At 36.3% G+C, this 24,879-nt stretch overlaps 2 protein-coding genes across 15 annotated transcripts in view; one reads left to right on the top strand and one right to left on the bottom strand.

Moving 5' to 3' along the window:
* The first annotated feature begins 1,124 nt into the window (after positions 1-1,124).
* On the top strand, positions 1,125-10,032 carry LOC125683097 (beta-1,3-galactosyltransferase 1-like). Of its 7 annotated transcripts, none has more exons than XM_048923884.2 (2): positions 1,125-1,166; positions 8,532-10,032. In XM_048923884.2, the coding sequence occupies exon 2, from the start codon at positions 8,602-8,604 to the stop codon at positions 9,565-9,567; it is 966 nt and encodes a 321-aa protein (XP_048779841.2). In that variant the 5' UTR covers positions 1,125-1,166; positions 8,532-8,601; the 3' UTR covers positions 9,568-10,032. The 7 variants fall into 7 exon arrangements, with proteins under 7 accessions (XP_048779841.2, XP_048779839.2, XP_048779842.2 ...); XM_048923882.2 differs by lacking the exon at positions 1,125-1,166 and adding an exon at positions 1,236-1,432; XM_048923885.2 differs by lacking the exon at positions 1,125-1,166 and adding an exon at positions 1,275-1,299.
* Positions 10,033-10,260: 228 nt separating this feature from the next.
* Positions 10,261-24,879, bottom strand: part of LOC125683095 (V-type proton ATPase 116 kDa subunit a 1-like) — a 33,746-nt gene continuing 19,127 nt past the window's right edge. For 3 of the 8 annotated variants that reach the window (XM_048923875.2, XM_056139363.1, XM_056139362.1), the window contains exons 12-22: positions 24,731-24,870; positions 20,922-21,070; positions 20,503-20,602; positions 20,252-20,370; positions 19,935-20,086; positions 18,055-18,113; positions 17,723-17,824; positions 16,119-16,208; positions 12,664-12,784; positions 11,973-12,144; positions 10,261-11,188 (exon numbers count right to left, since the gene is read on the bottom strand). In XM_048923875.2, the coding sequence (XP_048779832.1) occupies positions 11,095-11,188; positions 11,973-12,144; positions 12,664-12,784; positions 16,119-16,208; positions 17,723-17,824; positions 18,055-18,113; positions 19,935-20,086; positions 20,252-20,370; positions 20,503-20,602; positions 20,922-21,070; positions 24,731-24,870 (1,298 nt within the window). In that variant the 3' untranslated portion in view covers positions 10,261-11,094. Of the gene's footprint in view, positions 11,189-11,972; positions 12,145-12,663; positions 12,785-16,118; positions 16,209-16,724; positions 16,940-17,722; positions 17,825-18,054; positions 18,114-19,934; positions 20,087-20,251; positions 20,371-20,502; positions 20,603-20,921; positions 21,071-24,730; positions 24,871-24,879 lie in introns of those variants that run through there. The other 5 variants (XM_048923874.2, XM_048923876.2, XM_048923877.2 and 2 more) reach the window with 3 other exon arrangements.

Genomic DNA, 24,879 nt, shown 5'->3' with positions numbered 1-24,879 from the left:
TTCCTTTATGAGTTGTCTGTTGTGACTTTCGTTCCTCTATGAGATGTCTGTTGTGACTTTCGTTCCTCTATGAGTTGTCTGTTGTGACTTTCGTTCCTTTATGAGTTGTCTGTTGTGACTTTCGTTCCTCTATGAGATGTCTGTTGTGACTTTTGTTCCTCTATGAGTTGTCTGTTGTGACTTTTGTTCCTCTATGAGTTGTCTGTTGTGACTTTCGTTCCTCTATGAGTTGTCTGTTGTGACTTTCACCTTTATGAGTTGTCTGTTGTGACTTTCACCTCTATGAGTTGTCTGTTGTGACTTTCACCTTTATGAGTTGTCTGTTGTGACTTTTGTTCCTCTATGAGTTGTCTGTTGTGACTTTCGTTCCTCTATGAGTTGTCTGTTGTGACTTTCGTTCCTCTATGAGTTGTCTGTTGTGACTTTCACCTTTATGAGTTGTCTGTTGTGACTTTCGTTCCTCTATGAGTTGTCTGTTGTGACTTTCGTTCCTCTATGAGTTGTCTGTTGTGACTTTCGTTCCTCTATGAGTTGTCTGTTGTGACTTTCACCTTTATGAGTTGTCTGTTGTGACTTTCGTTCCTCTATGAGTTGTCTGTTGTGACTTTCGTTCCTTTATGAGTTGTCTGTTGTGACTTTCGTTCCTCTATGAGTTGTCTGTTGTGACTTTCGTTCCTCTATGAGTTGTCTGTTGTGACTTTCGTTCCTCTATGAGTTGTCTGTTGTGACTTTCGTTCCTCTATGAGTTGTCTGTTGTGACTTTCACCTTTATGAGTTGTCTGTTGTGACTTTCACCTTTATGAGTTGTCTGTTGTGACTTTCACCTCTATGAGTTGTCTGTTGTGACTTTCGTTGCTCTATGAGTTGTCTGTTTTGACTTTCGTTCCTCTATGAGATGTCTGTTGTGACTTTCACCTTTATGAGTTGTCTGTTGTGACTTTCGTTCCTCTATGAGTTGTCTGTTGTGACTTTCGTTCCTTTATGAGTTGTCTGTTGTGACTTTCGTTCCTCTATGAGTTGTCTGTTGTGACTTTCGTTCCTTTATGAGTTGTCTGTTGTTACTTTCGTTCCTTTATGAGTTGTCTGTTGTGACTTTCACTTCTATGGGTTGTCTGTTGTGACTTTCTTTCCTCTATGGAGATGTTCAGATGAGCAGTCTTTATGTGGTATTCGGTATTACATAATCCGATATCAAAAGGGGATTTATGAATACAATGTAGTGAATAGATTGAACGGCATAACACGAGGAATTGTTAATCATTGATTTAGACTTGCGTGCTATGATGTTGTAATATAGTGGTAAATAGACAGTAAAAGCATGATAAAATTGAAGTATCTTGACTGCTATGTCAATGTGAAAGGTCGCTGTCCTTATAAAGGAATGAAATAAAAGGAAACTATAAGTTTATGTTGACAGAACAACATTAAAATTGTAAGTATATATGTTTATACTTTACAGGTCAACAACTTGCCAATCTTATTAACGATCTCAAGGTCTGCAGGAAGAATTGTGTCGATAAGATCAATATGACTTCGACATTAAAAGGAATATAAGATCTTGCATATCTCCGTGGAGATTCTTTAAAATACACAGCTGCCGACTACTTAATATAAAACGTAATTGAAATGCATCTTTCATCTGAACAAGCACTTAGAACATAGAATATGATGATATCACACGACCAATCTATGACGGGCCACTTTCTGCTATATGCTTCTCTTGATAAAAAAGACTGCCTGTTTCAGAGGTAGATACAGAGCCTTGGGTTTGGCTGAGCGTCTGATAACACGCCGTATTTCATAGATAAGAGATACATCGACTGGCACGGAAAACGTACCCCCACCGTGTTACTGATATCTATATTTTACTGTTAAAAAACTCACATGGCTGAAAACATTGAAAAAGACGGAGATTATAGGTTTAGATGTACAGAACGAAATACTGGTAAGAATTTTTCAGATTTTCTAAGGTACTTTTTTTTTCTAGCCCATTTCACGTATTTATACATAATCATATTTTTAATTTACGTTCTTGATGTTAATTAAAATCGTATTTCATTAACTTTCATATATTTTGAATGAGATATTTTTCGTAGTCAGATACTGTGTTTACTTGATTTGGGGGATTTCAGAAAGGTTGTTACGATTTCCGTAATTTTTCTATGTTGTCTATATACAAACCACTTAGTCTAGCTATTTACTTATTCATCAAGGAAGTTTTTTTCTGACTGTTTTAATAGGTATGCGTTCTCGAGACCCTTTCTAGTGCTTCACAAGTACTGGTTGGGCTCTGAGTCACAATATTTCTTTCTTTATGTAATTAAGATATTCTCACTGCTGTAAATTTATGTGAGTACCCCCGAATTATAGAAACAGATGTTTATACAGAATATTGTGTGAACAAGGCAGTGAACACACACCAGGATTTGACAGAAAAGCTCGGGTTATTGAGATTCCTCCGCCGAATGATTTGACAGAAGAGCTCGGGTTATTGAGATTCCTCCGCCGAATGAATTCCTACAAAATTCCGTGTATTTTATATGGATGTACATGTGAAATAATCAAGTTAATCGCATAATTATAATTATGTTTTACACGCTATAAAGATGTTTTAAAAATATACAAATTTCAAACGTAATTCCCCAAACACATTTATTCTAAAAAACAATTATTACTTATCAATCGGGGACTTGATTGGAACTTTCCCTTTCAAAGTAATTCATTGAACAAAGGTGAAATTTTGAATTTTATCATTCCCACTAAAATTCAAGTTCAAGAACAACACATTTCACTCTATAGGTTTCGTTTCCAGAATTTTGATTTCTCGTTCTATGTCTACTAAAGAGAATTATCTAAATTAAACGATGACGGCATTACACTGATTGGTGTGCTTCGTCAGGGTGAAAATACTTCATTAAACACTGCACATATATACTATCCTATGTTATGACAAAGAAATACTCTTTTTTCACGCTTGAACTCCATATATCTTTCCAATCTTGTTTGATTATGATAGGGAAATCTTTCATCGTTTCTGAATCCGTGGGGAAAAGAGGAAACATGATGAACAGACAGCTTATTAGTGAATTTATCAGATAAAGCCACTTCATTTCATGGTTAATTTATATATGTGTCTGTGGAAAACTAATAATATTTGGACCATAAAGCATGTTAGATTTTCTTTCTCTGAAGTTAATTCTTCTCTGAGCCTCTGTGTCTGTCGCTCTGAACAGCTAACCCTCGTGTGAAGTACGACACTGTTATATTTCCCTGTTTCTTCATGGACATATCTCCTGAAACATTAACAGGTGCGTGATTTACCTATTTCTATGTGTTCTCAGTTGTTCCACACCCTTTGGCAAGATAGTTTGAATGTTCATGTATATGTTGATAATTTAATTTCCCGATGAGTCTTTGTTCAATGAATCATGAATTATATTTTGATGTAATTTTTCTTTCGCAAAATGATCATAAAAGCATTTTCTGATATTCGCTTTTAAGCAGTTTCGGTAGATTTTCGGTGGTCAGTACCGCAGCCACCTTGAGATTAATAAGCAGAACTATTCGGATACTGCATTAAAACTTGTCCGAAGAAACACCTGCCTAAGTTAATGCATTTGCCAACTAAACTCAATTTCACTTCATGGATTTAGAGTGAAAAATTCCATGTTCTGACTCAGCTTGAAAACTTCTTGGGCTTAAGATCTGATCAAAAGCATTAGCCAATATCTCTAGATTCCAACCACGGCTTTTATATGTAATTGTCATTTTTTAAAGTCTGGAAATCGTGTGGTAAAGTTAAAAGTTATCTCTACCGCAGAGAGAGAGAGAGAGAGAGAGAGAGAGAGAGAGAGAGAGAGAGAGAGACTCGCTATGATAGGTCTCGGACGTTTGTCGACTGGATAAGTAATTATAAGCTTTAATGATGTGGCAGCGGGAAGTTTCGCCGCGCCGTGTAAATTCCGGTTTCACTGCCGTCCTGGCATAACGGACTCGGCTTGTACCAACAAGTTTGGATGTTTGTCCGGAAATTCAAGAACCTTGAAAGTGTTATAACCCTCGACACATCTGTATCTAACGTCTTACACGATAGACAGCAAATATAACAACATGTATGGGGGAAAATATCTCTTGAGGTCAAAAGAGAATTTAAAAATAAGAAAAATATCCATGATAGAATTGTAGAACAGATTCATTGAATTAGCTGTATAACTTTCTTAACAAGGTGCGCGGATGCCCGCGCTGTCCACTTTACATATATAACAAGCATTCGCTCTGTGTCCAGTTTGATGATAACGAGCCCTCGCTGAGTGGCTACTTTTAATTTACTGTTATGTTTTGGTGATGAATAAGTACTGTTCATTATTCGTAATCAAACACAAGATGCTCTTTGATAAGTTCCAGTTCTGAATATTGAAGTGGAGCGTTCGTGCTGCGATAAGATGGCCCCCATAGGCTGGCCAATAAACTTCTATTAAGACTTCCCATCGTATTAATACCTGACGAGCACATGTTGTCAATCGCCATAATTAACTGTCTGTCAATCAATGCCCCCGTTTATTGCGGTACATAACGAACTTTGTAAACAAACTTGCTACTTTTAATCACCACGTATGCATGGATTTTACGTATATCTACAATTCCGGCCAGCTGTCTGGGCTGCCCGATTCGCTTTGCTCTTCTTGACTTAAGAAAAACATTTTCCTGAATGATATATATTCCGATGTACATAAATCATTAATTTACGCAATCAGTTTAGTGACTTTGATCTCTGCTCATTATAGAACAAGAATTTGATGCTTATTCATTAAATCCTTAAAAAATTCCCCAGTTTGGGTATTCGAAACACCACGACCGTGTTGGACCTACTTTGCACAATCAAAGTCTCTATCTTGAATTCAAGAAATAGTTCTAAATTGAAGAAATATTTCTATGGAAATCAAACCATAAACCTCAAATAAAAACGCGGGATTTTTTCGGTGCTATCGAAATATTTTTTTAAGATCTCGTTTGATTCGTCTATACAAACCATCTGCTTCCTATCAGCTCCTGCATATCTACGCTTATCTCCTACTTCATCAAACGTTTAATGTGCTTCGAAAACTCGTGTCATTGACTAATCTGCTTAAACAACATTACATGCCATAGTTCTCTCGTTACGTAAGGGTTTCTTTTTTGTTTTTTGCCACCATCATCATCTTTCATTTCCTATTTAAAGCTATCTCAAGAATGTAGCCTTGTCCTCAGCCACTAAAGCCGACAGGCTTGAAAGCTACCATATTGCACCATCAACAAATTAATAAAGAGTTGCATGTTTTACCACCTTTCCTGTCAGTGATATGATGGAGCCTGTGAGCTTCCGTTCAATATTGCACGGAGGGGGTAACTTGGATCGCAGTCGACAGCTCATTATATCCCATAATTCACGCGATGATAAAAAGGTATGTGATGATAACGGCATTGAATTATTGCATATATCGACATCGTGCTCGGCATAGTTCGAAGAAAAACGTTGAACTTGACGAATTTGATTAAAAACAAACCAACGAACTTTTTCTTTTCTAGATATACACTGTATAACATTAAAAGAACTAAATAAATCAAGCATGTTTGTATTGAATAAATCATCAATCTCTACGAACTGTAAAAATATACGCACTCACAAAAATTAACGTTATTCAAATATGAATATATGCATGTATTACGGGATATTTTTAATTCCAATGTGACGGTTGAATAGCGTTCTGTAGACAGCACCAAACCCGTGAATTTTATGTAAGACGAATAATTCAAATAATCACCATATACACATACGTCGAGTATACGTTCCTTTTTTGATCAATATAGTTCACTAATCTATATAACATTTGGAGGCTTAACCGGTTGGATCAGTGGTGGTTCGTTTCGTGACCGGGGAGTCCCGTTCATACCTTGGCAACGTCAAACCTAAGACGTAAATACATATGTACTTGAACACCTAAAACTGTTCGAAGGACCTTAAAACAAGAAATTAAACAATTCTTAGGATTTTACACCCATACTCCCCATCGCCCGGATGTACACTTTCTTGTCATTGACCCATTTTTATTTGTCTTTAAATGCAGCATCAAGAAATTTATTATGAGAAAAAAGTCAGTGCCAATTTGAAATTTGTTCTCCTTCACTGTTACAAAAGATCGCCAAACTAAATTTCCCCAAACCAGACGACGTGAGACATCTGCGACAGGTATTGTTGGGCGTCTTTTAACGCCAACAAGACGACACCGTAAAATAATTATTCTTATAAGTCTAGTTCAGTATTCGATCACGAACCTAGGGACATTCTTTCCTCATTGTCAACAGCAAGGCGACATCACAGGCCTTCAGAACACCCGCCTTCATGTGTAATTGCATTACTTTGTATCATTTTCTACGATAAACCCTTTCTAACATGTATATTGATAATTGTAGCGTGACACGTATCGATTGTGTAGCGTGCCACACGTTGCCTTTTTAATGAAGTCTGTACACGTTATATACACAGTAGACTGAGTAGTTAATATGCTTAAATGCATTGTACAGATGAACACCATATCAGTGAAGAATAGTGTTTTTGGTTCTTAAAAAAATAACTCTGTTTTCTGCTTTGGTAGGTACTATAAACATTTGAAAACTGGAAAAGATTCAACCCATGGAGAGAAAAAAAATTCTTTAAAGTTATACTAGTTTCAAAAATAGTGAGACATCCAGATTTTTCAAATATTGACGTGGAAGGTGTATAGTGGTCCGAGATACAGGGAGATTTCCCTAATTGCAGTAATTAGACATGGCAATGAATCGCCTTTGCAAACTAATTTTTTTTAGCATGCATGGGGAAATATTTCTTAATTTTGCGCAATACATGTATATTTAAAAAAGGGGCTGATTTACCTTACAGAATATTTATAATTACAGAGAGAATATACACGTATATTATATTCCAGCAAATCTTCATATAAACATTTTTACATTTCCAATGTTTTTGCCTTCGATATCTCTACAAATTGTAATTATACCCATTTCCACTTTCAAGAATGTGTAAATCTTGATAAATATAGTACGTCTAATTCAACGACTGGGAATTCCGACAAAAATGAAAGTAGAATGTATCTAGGGCCTATATAAAAAAAATCATAACTAATTTGTAGACTGGACACTATTCGGGTCAACTAATTTTCTGACCAGTGCTTTTCCATCACTATACTTTTGGATTTTAAAGTATTCAAAATCATTTGGTTCTACGGACAACAACATTATCAGACGTCAGTGATGTTCAATAGGTTATGTACCACAAGAACAGTGAAGAATCATCAGCCAAAAAATAAATAAAAATAAATGAATAAATATTGTAATCTTTTAAAACGCAAAATGGGAGGCGTTTTTTCTTCTTCTCGAAATCCCTGCATACTTTAAAAATGTATACAACATCGTGATAATGGCCGACTACTTTTTAAGGAGGTATCGTCATAGTGGCTAACTTTCTTTTGACATCAGCAATACTTGTATAAATTTGATTGTCTAGATGGGTATCTCAGTCGGTTAACGTGTTGATTGTTGATTTAATTGTAGATCACGGGTTCGAGTTCAGCAGTTGTTTTTTTTAACTATTTCAGATTTTTTTCCCACTAATACTGCATTTTTGACTTAATAGTTTCCATTTTTACGGTGTGATATCTTGCATCCCGACTTTATGCCTTTAATCCCCCGATTTCATTTAACTTGGGAAATGTAACGTGTTCGATGAAAGCAGTGCACTGTGACGTCATATTAGCTGCGATTTTCTTTAAAAACTAATCAACAAAACGTACAAAAATATGAGAAAGTTTGTAAAAACGTTTGTGGTACTTTCTTATTTGTTTTATCTACTGGGTTGTCCTTGAAGTATACCGCAGCGGTGACATTTTTCCAGAAGCATTTACGGGTAATACTCATCTTTTTTTTTTTTTTTTTTGGAAGAACCACGTGACTCGAATAATTGGAGCGAGCTCGTCGTTCCACGTTTTGTGTCGCAAGTGACCTATTTTGTCATAATGAACAAGAATTAATAGCAATAAGCTCATTCTCGAAAGATTGAAACATTTGGAATCCGGTTTGAGTTGATTTGAAATCCATATTAATTGGAATTGGATTAATTGAATAATGATATGGTTTCTTAAAACGGCAGATGAAGGTCGCAAACGGGTTAACTAGCGGGCCGTGCAATGTATGTATTTTTTCTGCAATGTTTCACTTTGATACATTCATCTCCCGTTTAATAAACCAAAGAAAAACACATTGTTTATATTCTTCTGCATCTTTTAATATAAATACTTTCAAGTACGCACATGTAAAATATAGATATTATTGACCTGCAACTAGGCCGCGGAGTTCGTGGAATGTGTATATATTCATACGTGGACAGACGGGCATTAAAAATCCGGATCTAACTAGATGAAACAAATGACAAACAATTAATCAAGCAGAGTGCACACAGTAAATGTAGATTCTGATATATATATTTGTTCTTATTACAGAGATGGTGTGGGGAATTAGAAGTGCGCTGTGAATGACATCGAGTGACGCTGGACACGGGGATTTCGGACGATGAAATTGGGCCGATTTGCTCTGACGGTGGTTGCATCTTTGAGCTTTACTCTGAATATACTATTTTATTTAAGCGGTGCTGCAAAAAATCTTGCCCAGTCCCAAGAAAGACAGTGGGTATTAAATAACACCAGTACCCAGTCTTACCAAACTGGGTTTAAACTTGACATAACGTCTGGATTTCCCATCAACCACCCCGAGGCGTGCCGAGGAGATGTCGATCTCATAGTGGTTGTTTGTTCCAGTCTTCACAATTTCAAAGTGCGAGAATTCGTTCGGAATTCATGGGGAAGGTATTCGAAAAACGAGTTTTATAAAACTCGGCTTGTGTTTCTAGTAGGCACAGGAGACAGAGCCGATATGGAGAAAGTCCAACGGGAAAACGGTCTTCACAAGGACATTATCCTCGGGGGCTTTGTGGATACCTACAGGAATCTTACGATTAAATCTGTATTCATGCTAAAATGGATTAGCAGCTATTGTGCAAATGCGAAATATGGATTAAAAGCTGATGATGATGTGTTCGTTAACATTCCTAACTTGATTTCAGCCATGAATATTAAACGACAAAAGCTGGACAAGTTCATTATTGGTAGTAAGCAGATTGGTGCTAAGCCCATTCAAGACAAAAATTCCAAATGGTATACCCCGAAACATGACTTTGGAGAGAAAGTTTACCCGCCATATGTGTCTGGCCCAGCGTATGCCTTCACAGTATCAGCTGCAAAAACTCTGCACAGTGTCACAAGCATGGAAGAACCTTTTTGGTTAGAAGATATTTACATCACGGGTCTCTGTGCTCGTGCCGCCGGAATCCCAAGATTTGAACACAGTGGGTTCACCTACCAGAAAAGAGACCCAACGGGGTGCGCGTATCAACGAAAAATTTCTGGACATTATGTCACAGGAGACGAGATGCTGAAAATATTTCGAGAACTCGTAGATAGGGACCTTACATGTAAATAAGTTGAATGCTCGAAGTTTACGGTTATAAAAATTACATTCCTCCTCACATTCTATATATACACATCATCATAGTTCAACGTTCCTTGTGATATTTTTAACACATTCTGTTCATTACGATCCAGAAAAACCGTGGTTATAAGCCAACATCTTGTTTATCTGAATTTAATATTGGTGGGAAAATAGAGGCCATCAAGGCATGCTGACCCCACAACAGTTTCTTATCTCTTGTAGGAATTTTTTGTCAAGAAGATTTGAACTAGAAATGGCTCCGGGTTGATTTGGTGCTACATCAATACCAGAGTAGTAATTACTCCGATAAGAAGTCGACCCATTATCTTCTCTATATCAATCCTCCGTTATTTCTGGAAGATGTATATTCTAGTTTACAATTAGATCTACACAAAGGCTGTGATATAAAGTTATTTCTTCTGTTAAAATTATTAAATAAATTATTTCATCAAATTATAGATGTGTTCATTTTGTTTGGAGACAAGAGAGGATAACCCCAAAAAGAAGCCAAAATATCCTGTATTCATATTCCATGGCTGAAAAATACACAAAAAACCTCAACTGGCCTTTTCTCATTTCTAATCTTCAGTTTTCATCAGTTTGGCCTATACAGCATGGTAAGTCCCTTGACCTTTGACAACATCAGTGAAATCTTCCCAGTCTTCGAGGAAGAAATTAAGGACATTTTTCAATTTTTCTCTCTCATTTATTTCAAATTGTAACATTTAACATCCACCACTTACGAAGTTTTGAAAACAGACATACAAACAATGAATAGTAATAATTATAGAATATCAGTACTTGGCAAAAGTCCAACATCATTGTATCTCACAAATGCAGGAAAAATGATCACAACAGATTTTTGAAAAATCAACAGCAAAATGTTTTAATCTAAGAATTCCTAAGAGCTACTTCACCAGCAATGCATCAGTAGTTTATGATAAAGACAAAACATAACCCAAGAAAAACACAGAATTTAAGATATATGATACAATGATAAGAACAGCTGTGGGAGATCTCAACCTGTCAATCAAGAAATCTCCCAAGATAAATAATCAGACACGGAGTGGTAGATTTCACACAATTCTAGGATAGTACTAACATGGTAATATAATTCTCCATAATATACTAAATCTTACTGCTAGTCTTGACACAACAATCAAAACCATAATTCATGATAGGGATGAAATAAGATTAGTGTGGCTTTTAAAGATTTAAAGTTTTGCAGATTATTAAATCTTTGGATTTCCCATGTCAAGGAATATAAAGCTCATAATCCATATGTCCTGTCTATTATGCCTCAAAAAATTTCTCTCTTTTTCACAATAAATAAACTCCTATGTATATATATATATAATTGATGAAACTATACATGCACTAACACACGGTGATTAAGAGAAATAACTCTGTAAAACGGTTAAGGGAGATCACTCTAATCAGTATGTAATACCTCTCTACTTGTGGAGAAAGTTAAAAATAGACCAACAAATAAGCACAGTTAACCAATAAAGGAGTATTCTAGTCTTCAATGCTGTACTCAGATAAATCTTCAAAAGAGAATGGATGGAACTTGTAGCCCTGTCCCTCGTAAAATTTAGAATTGAATTCCACCCTGAAAAAGAAAATAAAAACAATCCAATATATAAAAAAAAGTAATTTTACTTTTCAACAACACCTATTTTGACCCACAACAGAAATATAAGTCCATGTAACCTAAATAAAAACTCAACACAACAGATAAAGCCTCCAGTCGGGATAATGGCACATTTTTCATATGAAACAACTTTTCTGAAGCATGGACAATAGACAAAAACATAAATTTATCACAATGAACTTCATTTTGGAGACATGACCATGGGTCAAGGTACTGACCACCCATGACAGTGCTTTTCTATGTATTGGGCATAAATTTGCCTGATGGCTAGTAACCTTGACCTTTAGTCATGACACACCATTTAAGAAAGAAAGAATTCAAATTGTCAGTTAACGGAGAAAAAACTATTTCACTTAGACTGCATATAAAGATTAAATATTATTGTGGTGTATAAAAACCAGAGACATCTAGAGCATTCCTTCCATTACTGTATAGCTTTTTTATGTGATAACATTGGCTGATTTCAGCAGTTTGACATCCTACTGCCAAATTTTTAAATAGCTTAGTTTTTACTGTTTGGGGGTGGGGTGGGGGGATAAACTACTGTTATTTTATGTCAACTGTTTCTGATGAAAGTAAAACATAAATACAGATAAGTTGATAACACTACACTGCTTATAAATTTTTATGTTTTGGAACTCCATGTCTGCCAAAATATATCATGCTAATATTATTTGTATATTTATACACAAAGAAAAACAAATCACCAAAGTTTACACCTGCTATACGGTACTATACATACCAGTGAAGACGTAAGGTGTGAAGAAACGCAGACAGGCCTTCCATTAGGATCAGTACAATGACCGTAGCACAGGCCCAGAATGCAAAGACTCCTGCCAGAACAAATGCCCCCACTATTCCATCCATCTGCAGAGCTATTCTCATCACCATAGTCCACAGCACCTCCGACAACTCTGTAGAACACACAGGTTTACTGCACAATTTTTGTAAGAAAATTCATTCATTTATTTCCTGATTTTTTCTAATCATACAGAGTAATACTTCTCAATAGAGAGAAAAGGTCACAAAAAACTATTCTACAGTTATTGCAATCAATACTGATCTCAAAGGAGTCTGATGTACTTATGAGTATAAAGCAAACTAGTACATGTAATGAGATTCTTGTCCACTGCATCAACAGAAATGATACTATGGTGTGCACAGATCATAAATATGAAGCTGAGTGGCAATACAGCCCAGGCAGTATTCTATGGTGTGTATACAGACATACTTACGGGCATGAGCCAGGCTAAGTGCCCAGAGATGTAGATATGAGGCTGTGTGGGAGATACAGCCCAGGCAGTATTCTATGGTGTGTATACAGACATACTTACGGGCATGAGCCAGGCTAAGTGCCCAGAGATGTAGATATGAGGCTGTGTGGGAGATACAGCCCAGGCAGTATTCTATGGTGTGTATACAGACATACTTACGGGCATGAGCCAGACTAAGTGCCCAGAGACGTAGATATGAGGCTGTGTGGGAGATACAGCCCAGGCAGTATTCTATGGTGTGTATAGATTGATGGGTGAACAACTCTCCAAAATCGAACTCCTATAATTAGAAACAGCCATGAAACAGGGTGCCAAGACTTACCTCCCTTTTCCCTACCAAATTCTCTCAATTATTCAAATAGCCACATGTAAAGCCATCGCCAATTAGAATAAATAAATCATTGAAAACTTCTTGAATTATCAAGTGCAAAAACAACGTGAAACTATTTATAATCAATTTACAGTGGTTCACAAATAAAGCTCATATGCTACAATGCTCACCAAATTCTCATTCATTTGTTGAAATGAATTGACATCTCATTTAAATATATTACATGAGAAGGAAAAGTGTAAAAACTAGCCCTTACGCACAGTAACTGATTGCTAAATTCCAATTACAAGAATATGAATTCATGAGTGGTCTATTGATTAAGGATTTTTACATGGACTTTGGCAATGTAATAATTAAAAGTGAGTAACATCATTTCTCGAGTGGTGTTTCTCACTAAATTACACAATAGTAAATTCCTCGCGTATATTTAGGAATTCAAAATAAGGATTCTCACTTCACTTGAAGGTCATCAAAAGACACAATCTAAACAAAAAACACATCACCCCGCGTACTGATCATCACATTTACTACACCACCGTTCACACATACTTACATTCTCTGGGAATCATTTCACAACTTCTATTATTTTATTTTTTTTGAAAGGATGAAGATTTTTTTTCATTTGAAAATAAAATAAGACAGATTATTTTATTGGCATATTAAATAATCTCATTTAATTGACGAAAGACTTTAGTGTTACTAGGTCTTACTATCGGGAATAGGTGTACAAATTAACATTTCTACAATGGTACTTTGGTACGACTTATCTAAGGCAAGCACGCTACTTCCTTTTCCAATTTATGCCGAAGTGGTTACAGCATACGCTCATAGCTTTTCCCTCCCACCCCTCCCAACAGAATAATTTTTAATTATGATACCCAGAATATGTATGTTTATAATGCTTCTGATGTAAAATATCAAAGATGCTCCAATATACAATAATCTGCTGTGAGAATTTTTATTTTTTCAGGCACAACAGACGCCATCTTTGATGTGACCAGTGTTCACTAGACTTTATCCAAATGTGGATCATGGGCTCATCTTCCAAGGACTATTCATAATTTTCCCCCACTGATAACTTGAACTGAAATTGTGCTCTTTCTAATTAGGCATAAAACCCCTTAATTCGTCGCATTGTGTTGGTGGGGGCGGGTCTGAGGGGATATAATTGGGAAGTTTTCAAACTTGTCCGGCCTATTGTTTCCCCCCATCTGCCACCTAAGGCAGAGGGCGTTTGTTTGTAGAAAGGAAATTCTACATGTGTATGTGTTTGAAAATTGTGTTGTTCTTGATTGGGGTCACTCAAGTAGGTCAGTCTTGGTGCCCACTCCACCTCTATACACAGGAGGGGAGGCTTAGTCCTGGAGTACATGGAATAGTACTAACAACCAGGTGCAATCTCTGGGAAACGGGGTAAACGGATAATCTGAAAACTCTTCCAGTCCCAAATGGGTTCATAGTTTGGGATTTTCGGTACTGGTGCTCAACGCCAGGCCACCGGTTTGCCCGTTATACTTACAAGGCTAGGTTGGTATGCCGGATATTCCCTCGGACCCTTGGGTTAATACAGTGCAGCCATCTATGTTCCATTACCCCTTTCGGAAATGTTTTATTGTCATATTGTGAGATTTGTTTGCCTATTGATTCAATAAATGTGAAAAAAAAATTAAAAAATTGGTGTTGTGATTGTCATCAGGGAAAAGATTACAGAACTTGACTAGGTACAGGTATAGGTAAACTAGTCGAGGATTGCAAGTGTGTTGACCTTGAATGTTCAATTAATAAAAGCTTTTTTTTTAAAACAAGAGATGTTTGTTAAACACATATGCTCCCATGGTGCAAATTTGAAAAGGGTCATACACACACACACATCATTTAATTGAGAGTAGTATCATCAATTCAAAATATTGAGCAGACAATATCTTCCTATGTCAAGAGTGGATTGACCATGTGACCTAAAAATCAATAGGGGTCATCAACTCCTTATGCTGTACCAGTGTACCAAGTTTGATGTCTGTCAAGCAAAGGGTTCTCGGGATATTGAACGGACAGTATATTTCTATGTCCAGTTTGACCTTAGACCATGTGACCTCAAAATCAATAGGGGTCATCTTCTCCTGAAGACGTACCAGTGTACCACGTTTGATGTCTGTCAAGCAAAGGGTTCTCAAGATATTGAGCAGACAGTATATTCCAATGTCCAGTTTGACCCTTGACCTTTAAACATGTGACCTCAAAATCAATAGGGGTCATCTTCTCCTGAAGATATACCAGTGTACTAAGTTTGATATCTGTCAAGCAAAGGATTCTCAAGATATTGAGTGGACAGTATATTCCAATGTCCAGCTTGACCCTTGACCCTTGACCATGTGACCTCAAAATCAATAGGGGTCATCTTCTCCTGAAGATGTACTAGTGTACCAAGTTTGATGTCTGTCAAGCAAAGGGTTCTCTAGACATTGAATGGTCAGTATATTCCTATGTCCAGTTTGACCCTTGACCATATGACCTGAAAATCAATATGGGTCATCTACTCCTTAGGATGTACCAGTGTGCCAAGTTTGATGTCTTTCAAGCAAAGGGTTCTCAAGATATTGAGCGGACATTATATTCCTATGTCCTGAGTAGATTGACCCTTGACCTTTTGACCTGAAAAACAATAGGGGTCCTCTTCTACTCATAACCAACCCACATATGAAATATCATTATCATCAAGTGAATGGTTCTCAAGATATTGAGCGGACAACATGTGGTCTACCGACCGACAGGTGCAAACCAATATGCCCCTCTTCTTTGAAGGGGGGCATAATAATAATTAATCAGTTCTAAACAGGCATACAAGGAAATTTATATCAGGAAAGTCAGTCACTTGATCCTTCATGTATATCATAATTCAAATGGAATTTGAACATCCTTTTTTATATGTACAACTCAATGCACGATTTAGTTTCATACGGCATCCAAATATTGATCAGATTAAATCTAACACATACAAATTTGAACATGTCAATCTCTGATCTGCTTTCAAGCTGCAATTTATAATGCATCATCAATTAGTAGTTCCACTATAGCGGGTTAGTAAAATAAAAACACAAGTGTGACTGTATATAATGTAGCAGGTGCACGATACACAGAAAGCAGTGCTGGACCGAGAGGTGTAATACTTTTGAAAAAGCACACATTATGTACATATAAATAGAAAAAGAAAGCATATCATAAAGGAAAGAAAACCCAAAAATATAAACTACACTTCTAAATGAAATAGACAACATCGTGTTATCACCTCCTCAACTGCCACGTCAATCTCGCCTTCACCTTGGTAATCTTGACCGATTATGTCCCCACTATTTACTGAGAGTGGCTGGTGTTTAAACTAGAAATTTTTAAACAGATTAAGAATGAGCTTTGTAATGCATAGTTACATTTGTCTATACTAGAGCTATCTCCCTTTACATGCATTTTATTAAGGAACTTATTTCCAATCCTGGTATAATTCATATTGCATACATGTAAAACAGGAGAGAACTCTAAAACAATGCAAGGTGGAAGCACCGCAGCTAGAGCATGTTAGTGCAAAAATTATATACAAAGAGTTTGGTTAACCATGACAATGTGTGACTTCTATCTCCGCCAATCAGAGGAAAGAAGCCATTTGAACTTCCACCAATAGGAATTCAGGTACATGTTCAAAACATATCATGTGATCAATGAATCTTGTGTTTTCATAAGGGAATTTCATGCGTTTTCGGTGCTTGATTATTTTTTCCCTTTTCTACGCCATAATCTGGTAATTAACTCACAGACTGGAGCTGAAAAATACAAATCACATAGTGTCATTTATTGTAATCAAACTCTTTGTGGGAGAGACTGTCTGCAGCCCCAAGGTCACCTCTGGGTCAGGGTCGTAGTGTGACCTCTCTGAGTCACTGTGGTAGATCACTTCCTCGCCGTCACTATCATCCATTAAGTTACTGGTGGGGACTTCCTGGTACTGATACTGGTAAAAGATGGGGGTTATGTAAGCATTCAAAACCCTCAACATTTCCACAACAGACTGAGTAACACAGCAATTCTTTGAGTGAAACTGCCATACGAGTCAGGTCTCTGAATAAATGCTTTGGATTAGCACTTCACATGACCAAAATGAGTCATATTGAGACTTGAATGGATGTATTCAATCATGCAGATTGTACATGATTTGCATTTTGAAAATGAATGAGCCAATCAATATAAAGCATAACAAGAAAGAGAAGTACACATACACTTTCATGTAGATATACTATAAAAAGATTCCGAGAGGTCAACTATTAAAAATTCAACCACTTTTTTAAACCAAAATCAGTTATGTATGATTTTCTACCACTTAGATGCAACACACATTTTAATAAGAAATGTTTAAGAATAGTGCAAAATGCAAAACTTTTTAAAAGAGATCAAAATCAAAAAGATGTGTGCATTGTAATTAACGGTATCTCTTTCTCCTCCACACTAATGAATTATTTGTAATCCTGAGATAGCCCTATTACATGTACATACACACAAGATGTAAACTAGAAATTCTGTGAATAAATTTACAGATTTAGAATTCTGGGAATAGATTGCAGATTTAAAACTGACATATAATTACGTAATCAATCTAATTTCGATGCAAAATGCAATCAAAATGAACAGGTGTACTTTTTCAGAAGTTACTTCCTTAGAACAACTTGTCTGATTTTTAACAAGTGGTTAAACCTTCACAAAGAACCATTTCTGAATTCATAGAATCATGATATCTATCTTACTGAATAACATCATATGTATTCTGCCATATTGATATATGATTTATGTTGTACAATGAAAACAGCTCACGAAATCGGTGTAATGGGATCAGATTCAATGACCTACCTGGCCATGCCTGTGTTGGTGTCTCAGATAGAATGGCTTGATCAACCACATCCAAGGAATACATATCGCTGCCAGCACTACTAGGAAAGTCTGCAGGCTTGTCTGTCAAACAAAACCAGAAGGAATTAGTCTTTGCAAGGAAACTGGTGATCATCTTTATACGTAGATTCATAAGTTTACATGTACAGTGTATATAACTTAAATTCAAGATCTGCAAAAAATACAGTAGGAAATTTAACAAACTGTTCAAATTTTTACACTTGACTCAGTTTTGGGAGTACCTATATACCTATACATGTATTAAACTGTACTACTGTCTAGTATAATATTACCTGGCCTGTATACCACAGATTTTTCTTGTCACTTTGGAAGAGGAACATCTGAATAAGTCCTGTAACAGCAACAAAAGCTTTGTTAAGAGGATTTATTTAGCTTCTTTCATGAATGGTTCTTAGAGTCAGTTATACAAACTAGAGCTGTCCTTTTGGGACTAATACCCCTCGCGGGACACACTCAATCTAATCAAAATCAGACTTTTTTTTTTTTTTTTTTTTTTAGATCTGCACCGTATACTCTGCGTAAGAGGATCTGACATAACCCAACTAGAGGTCATGTTCATTTGAACTTTATGTTAGCCAATCAGTGTGTCGCCAATGAAATCGTCGGTGTTCACAATTCAAGGAAAATGGATGTGATTGTTTGGTTTTTAAAGAAAACATATCACAGTTAGATGTGACGTCACAATGCACTGTTTACGTCGACTCGCGTTATATTCCCTGCATTAATTAGGTAAACCATCTTGAAAACTATTCAAATCGTACCCATCCCTATCCATACATAAATCGCATTTCACAATTAATCTAATTTGGGTGTATTTTACATCGTCCGATTTGTTGTTTGAATGAATGGAATAGATTATCGTGAGAGAGAGATTACTACAACTTATTTACGAATTGCCAGGAACCACCTAAATAACCATCATAGTTTGTATGGCGCAATCTGACTGGCTGATAGTTCTTATGAATATTCCAAGTGAAAGGTCATGCGGACATGACCCCTATGGGGTTATGTCAGATCCTATTGTAGCGATTGTGAGCGTATCTTAGGATCTGACTTTAATTAGATTGGGGGCACACTATATAATGGATAAAAACAGACTTCCTCAGATCAAACCAGAAGTTGTCTAATCAAATGCTCATCTAGTATATTACTTCTCTTTTTTTTCCAAAAATGTTGCTTTAAAAAATCAATGAATCAATCAAATATCAAAATAGTTCTAGTGATGCTCAATATAAACACTGTACCAATAAATACAATTTTCAGAGAGTTTAATTGTTTATTATCATTTCTCTTAATTGGGCATGTTGGGTACAAGGTTTAAAAATTGCTAGAGTATGACAGACAGACAAACATGGTGATTCCAATATACCCCCCCACCCCACCCCAAACTTCGTTTGCAGGGGCATAATTATAGCATTATAGCTTTAGAGCAATAAATTCTCATAATTTTCCATTAACATGCATGTACTTCCTGATCTAAAATTTCTCACTCTTTTGTTTTTGTGGACCCACCCTATGTCATTTGGACCCTGGTTGCTTTTTAATCAAATTCTAATCAACACTCTATAAGAGTCATTGTTACACTGCACATGTCTGTCTTGTATCTTCCAACTTTGTTTATCTGATGGAAATTTTCGAATGATGTCACTCAATATTCACTGCTTCCGAACACCTTCCCCTAACACGAGGAGAGACATGGTACTTCATTTGGACAATGCACCGTCCCAAGTTTAGTTGAAAATGGTTCAAATGAAAAGTTTACAACAGGGCAGACATGCTGACAAACTTGAGCCTTTACCTTGGTGTCAAGGTAATCTTTACATGTATATCAGAAATATTGACTCTTGCTGGTTATTTATAAGAAATATTGACTCTTGCTAGTCATCTATAAGAAATATTGACTCTTGCTGGTCATTTATAAGAAATATTGACTCTTGCTGGTCATCTATAAGAAATATTGACTCTTGCTGGTTATCTATAAGAAATATTGACTCTGGTCATCTATAAGAGATATTGACTCTTGCTAGTCATTTATAAGAAATATTGACTCTTGCTGGTCATCTATAAGAGATATTGACTCTTGCTAGTCATCTATAAGAAATATTGACTCTTGTTGGTCATCTATAAGAAATATTGACTCTTATTGAATTACCTATCAGTAAATTGGGTGCCTCGCCGACGTTCCTGAAGGAGAACACAATCCATTTGATGATGATCTCTATGATAAGGTAGCCAAATATGGCGGACAGAAAGATAACTTGCGGAATGAAGTCACAGTAGATGTTTATTTTTCTGTTGAAAAATCTGCAAACAGAATATTAAAAAAAAAAATGTTACCTTACGTCCACACACAAGTATCTTAATCATGTCGCACAAAACATCAATTATTCTACTTTCAGGATTACGCAGATATTACTGACAAAGATATGATACTGAACATTTACATAGGAAGGACAAAGTTTTCAGTACCTGTGATTCACAATGCTTAATGCTACACCTAGAAACATCTGACTGACACCAAATATAACAGATATCTTCATTTTAAGGGAGTTCAATGCAGTAATCTTGTTGCTGGCTAGAGACCACACCTGTAAGGCAATCATGTGTGGATACAGTGAGTCATAAAAAAAATCACACCAGAAGATAGAAAAATTGTATTGAATACATTTATCGCCATACTTAACGGAAATTACCCACGCCTACGGCAATGGCAAACTTACAGGGTCCAAACCAAATGGGTAAGGTCCTCCCTTGGGATAGGAAACATTAGGGTCCAGCTGAAGAGATGTGGACCCTCTCAAGGTATCAGCTGTGTAAGGTCTGCAATCAAAAGAGGCTTATGATGAATATGTGTATAGTCAAAAACTTCAAAATTCAAAAATAGTATTGTCAAAAACTTCAATATTCAAAAATATAGTGCTGTCAAAAAATTATAGATAAATCAACACAGTACAGTCAAATACTTTACAATTAAGAAACACATTAAAGCCAATAACATTAAAAATAAAAAATACAGTAATACCAAAAAGTTTAGAATTCAAAATCACAGCATAATTAAAAATAAAATTTACAGTCAATTAAATTAAACAATACATAGAGAATGGAGAGTTCTGAACATAGTGTAGTACTTCTTTCTTACTCAGATGTTAGAGGATCATGTGGCGCCCACGAGGAGTCGAACAGTTTGAAGGACTTGGAGAAGATGTCATTGTAAATTAGTCCGGTGTACATAGAGAAGATTCCCATCAACAGAATGATGTATCGCCCACCAAAGAACATATCGAAAATCTACAGGAAAGAACAATCATGTCATAGCAACAGAGCTACGTATCGACAAACCAAAGAACATATCCAAAATCTACAGGAAAAGAACATTCATGTCATAGCAACAGAACTACGTATCGACAAACCAAAGAACATATCCAAAATCTACAGAAGTAAAGTCGTAACAAATATTTAATGCTGTAGTTCAAAAAAAAATTCCTTTCAAGTAAAGCCTAAAAAATTTAATTACTTGGTTCTCAGGCCTGCCCATATCTCTTTTAACAATGCACATTACCCATTTTTATCATTAAATGAATAAAATAAAATTTCTCTCATGCGCTCGTAGGGTGCTAAAAAAAATCCGGAAACTCCAACCGCATTTTAGATACTCCCGTCAGTAAAATGTTTGACAAATGTCTGGATGATACAGACACGTGCAATCAAGTCGCGCCTTACATACAGTTTGGTTTGAGTTATGGCGGCCCCCCTATCTAGCCCGTGTTGTCGCCTTTGCCACAACATTTTGTCTAAAAAACAAAGACGGACAATTTCAGGAGAACATTTTGAAGTTTACGATCAACTTCTAGAGATAATTGATAATGCACCTCGCCCAAATGACAATAAAGGACGGTATTTGCTGGAATAAACTGAACAAACTTGGCAAAGTTGAGTACCATATCAAAACGAAAATAGAAACGCTGAAATCTGAATGGGATGTTTTGATACACGATTTACGACTTGAACACAAAGATGACATAGGCTTACAGCAATTATGCACACATAAATAAAAACAATTTTGTTGTTTTCATCTGTCAACTTACATGTGTAACAGAAATTATAGTGCGTTATCTGATTCACTGGGTACTATATATACTAGTTTTCTCAGATTGTGTCAAAACCCTGTGTTTTAGTGCTGGTATATTCCCTCCAATATGCTTTTACTGTGCAAATGGCACAGTTGAGCAAATTGAAGGGGTTTATCCCACTTGTGAAAGCTGTAGGGCTAATCACCAACTGCCACACAAAAGAATGTAGAAAATGCAAGAGAAAAAAGAAGAGACGGAAATAATGTTCCTGATTTCTTTATTCAATGATTATTGAGCACTGGATTAAAAAATGGGAGTTTTGAAATAAGATAAAAAAAATAATCCCTCGTCTGTTTTTCATGAGGTAAAAAGGAAAAAAAGGGCCTCCCTCCAAACCTGTTTACCCCGTCTAACTGATGTCAGTACTCTGGAACCAAATTGTCAGTATTTTGAGCACTTCGTCAGTATAAAAGTTGAATACATGTATAACAAAAAGTGCTACGCGGGTTGTTGAACCCTTGTTTATATGAACAACTTGTTGTCATATAAATAGGATGTTGCTGTTTATTGTTGCTTTTGTACTTTACATTAGTAGTAATGTGTAATTATTATGCTTTTATATCATTCTTTAAATTTGTCATATTTTGTAAAATACCATAGCATTTTAATAAAATTAATTTTTTTTATATAGTCCATGAGGTTCTCTCCTTGTAGAAGGTTGCCAGTTGTAATAACTTTGACCTTGCTCTTTGTTCAATAAATTTCGTTTTAATTATATTCTCTATACCATTTATCCCGTAGTTTCAAAATATTTTGAACTTGATAAAAAATGAAACGAAAACAAGAGGTACTGTGAGCAATGCTCACTAAGAATACCCCCCGCTTACCCCAATCTCCCAAAGGGTGTTGTTAATAGGTATAAATTACCTCTTTCCTGAGTGTAAAAATATGGCATGACTTTGTAGAAGAAAATGGAAGATATAGTCCGAACACAAATCCATGGCATAAACCTACGATTTTGACCTTGAGATCAAAGGTCAAGGTCATAAAGAGATCATGAATGTACATGACACATAGTCTCATGGTGATACACCCATGTCTTATGGTATGACTATGTCAAAACCCTATAATCAATTTTGACTTTGAGGTCAAAGTTCAAGGTCATATAGAGGTCATGAAGGTACCCGACACATCGTTTCATGGTGATACACTAATGTGTCAAATATGGTATGTTTATGTCAAAGAACAAAGAAGTCATGGCCCTGACACGAATCCATTGTAAAAACCTTTAATTTTGACCTTGAGGTCAAGAACATATGGAGGTCATGAAGATACATGACACATCGTCTCATGGTGATACACTCATGTGTCAAATATGGTATGCCTATGTCAAAGAACAAAGAAGTTATGGCCCGGACACGAATCCATTGTAAAAAACCTTTAATTTTGACCTTGAGGTCAAGGGTCAAAGTCATATAGAGGTCTTGAAGGTACTCGACACATCGTCTCATGGTGATCCACCTGTGTGCCAAATATGGTATGCCTAAGTCAAAGAACAAAGAAGTTATGGTCCGGACACGAATCTGCACAGACAGACAGACGGACAGAGTGATTCCTATATACCCCCCAGAACTTCGTTCGGGGGGTATAATAAATACATGATATTGAATTAAACAAACCATTTACTTTACTAATTATTGCACGGTGTTAAGTTCAGAGTTGTTAGAAATATCCACGAATCTTGTCACTGACTTATGACACTTTCAGCTTCGATAGGTATTTATGTAGTTTACACTGATCGTGAATGTAGCAGTCATTTTCGCCTTCGTGACCGCAGCTGAAGTCAATGTTTCATACGATGCAAAACACCATGTGATCTGCTTTCTTCGGTTGTTGGAGGTATGGCCAAAGCACTCTGTATGAACCTTTAAAATTAGGCCATATTTTTTTCTTGTTTTGAACCTCTGAATGGATTTGGATGTTTTGTTTGCATTCTCGTCAATCTGACATTTGCCATCCATGCTTTTTAAAAAGTTTGACATAAATCAATAGCAATGGTGCGCTTTAAATAATGGTAACTTGAACCGACTAAACTGGTTCCCTATTGACCTCGCTTCTCTCCTCGGTACCAATCAGCGGGAAGCCAGTTTAATTCAATTGACAAGCTTCTTTATCATACCGATCAGCAAATTTCGGAAACTTATTTTTTTTCTTCCAGATTCGTGGAAAATCGTAGATTTTTAACGTGAATCCGTAGATCGTATTTTGACTGTAAAATCTGTGGAAAATACGGACAATCCGTACAAGTAAACAGCTCTGTCCCTCCCTCATTTACTTTTGACAAAACTGGCCTGAGAACCAAGTAATTAATTTTTTTTGGCCTAAATAACTGTGCAATAATGCTTTATCAAGGCCCCACACTCAACAGGATGTAACATATACTGTATATGCAAGTGCTATATTAATTTTAAAATTTTACACAACCAATGCTATACAACATACATATTTTAAAGTGTGGCAGTACTGTCATTTTGTAAATGATGAACTTATCAAAGATTGATTGATTGTTGTTTAACGTCCCTCTCGCGAATATTTCACTCATATGGAGATGTCACCTCTGCCGATGAAGGGCTGTAATATTTAGGCCTATGCTCGGTGCTTATGGCCATTGAAAAGGGAGGGATCTTTATCGTGCCACACCTGCTGTGACACGGGACCTCGGTTTTTGTGGTCTCATCCGAAGGACCGCCCCATTTAGTCGCCTCTTACGACAAGCAAGGGGGTACTGAGGACCTATTCTAACCCGGATCCCCACGGGAATAACTTATCAAAGAAATTCTAGTTTTGACTAATGTTGATAAATCACCAATGTAACTACCTCATTGTTAATTTTCTGAGCTTGGAGTTGTTTCTCTCTTGTGACAAGGAAGAGAGCAATAAGGAACATGATGAAACCATGGCCGAAATCACCAAACATCACAGCAAACAGGAATGGAAAAGAAATGATGGCCCAGGGAGCTGAAGAGA

This window comes from Ostrea edulis, chromosome 6, assembly GCF_947568905.1.
Source record: "Ostrea edulis chromosome 6, xbOstEdul1.1, whole genome shotgun sequence".
Classification (NCBI taxonomy): Eukaryota; Metazoa; Mollusca; class Bivalvia; order Ostreida; family Ostreidae; genus Ostrea; species Ostrea edulis.
Note: the sequence above shows the minus strand (reverse complement) of the source record. Positions and strands in the feature narration are given on the sequence as shown.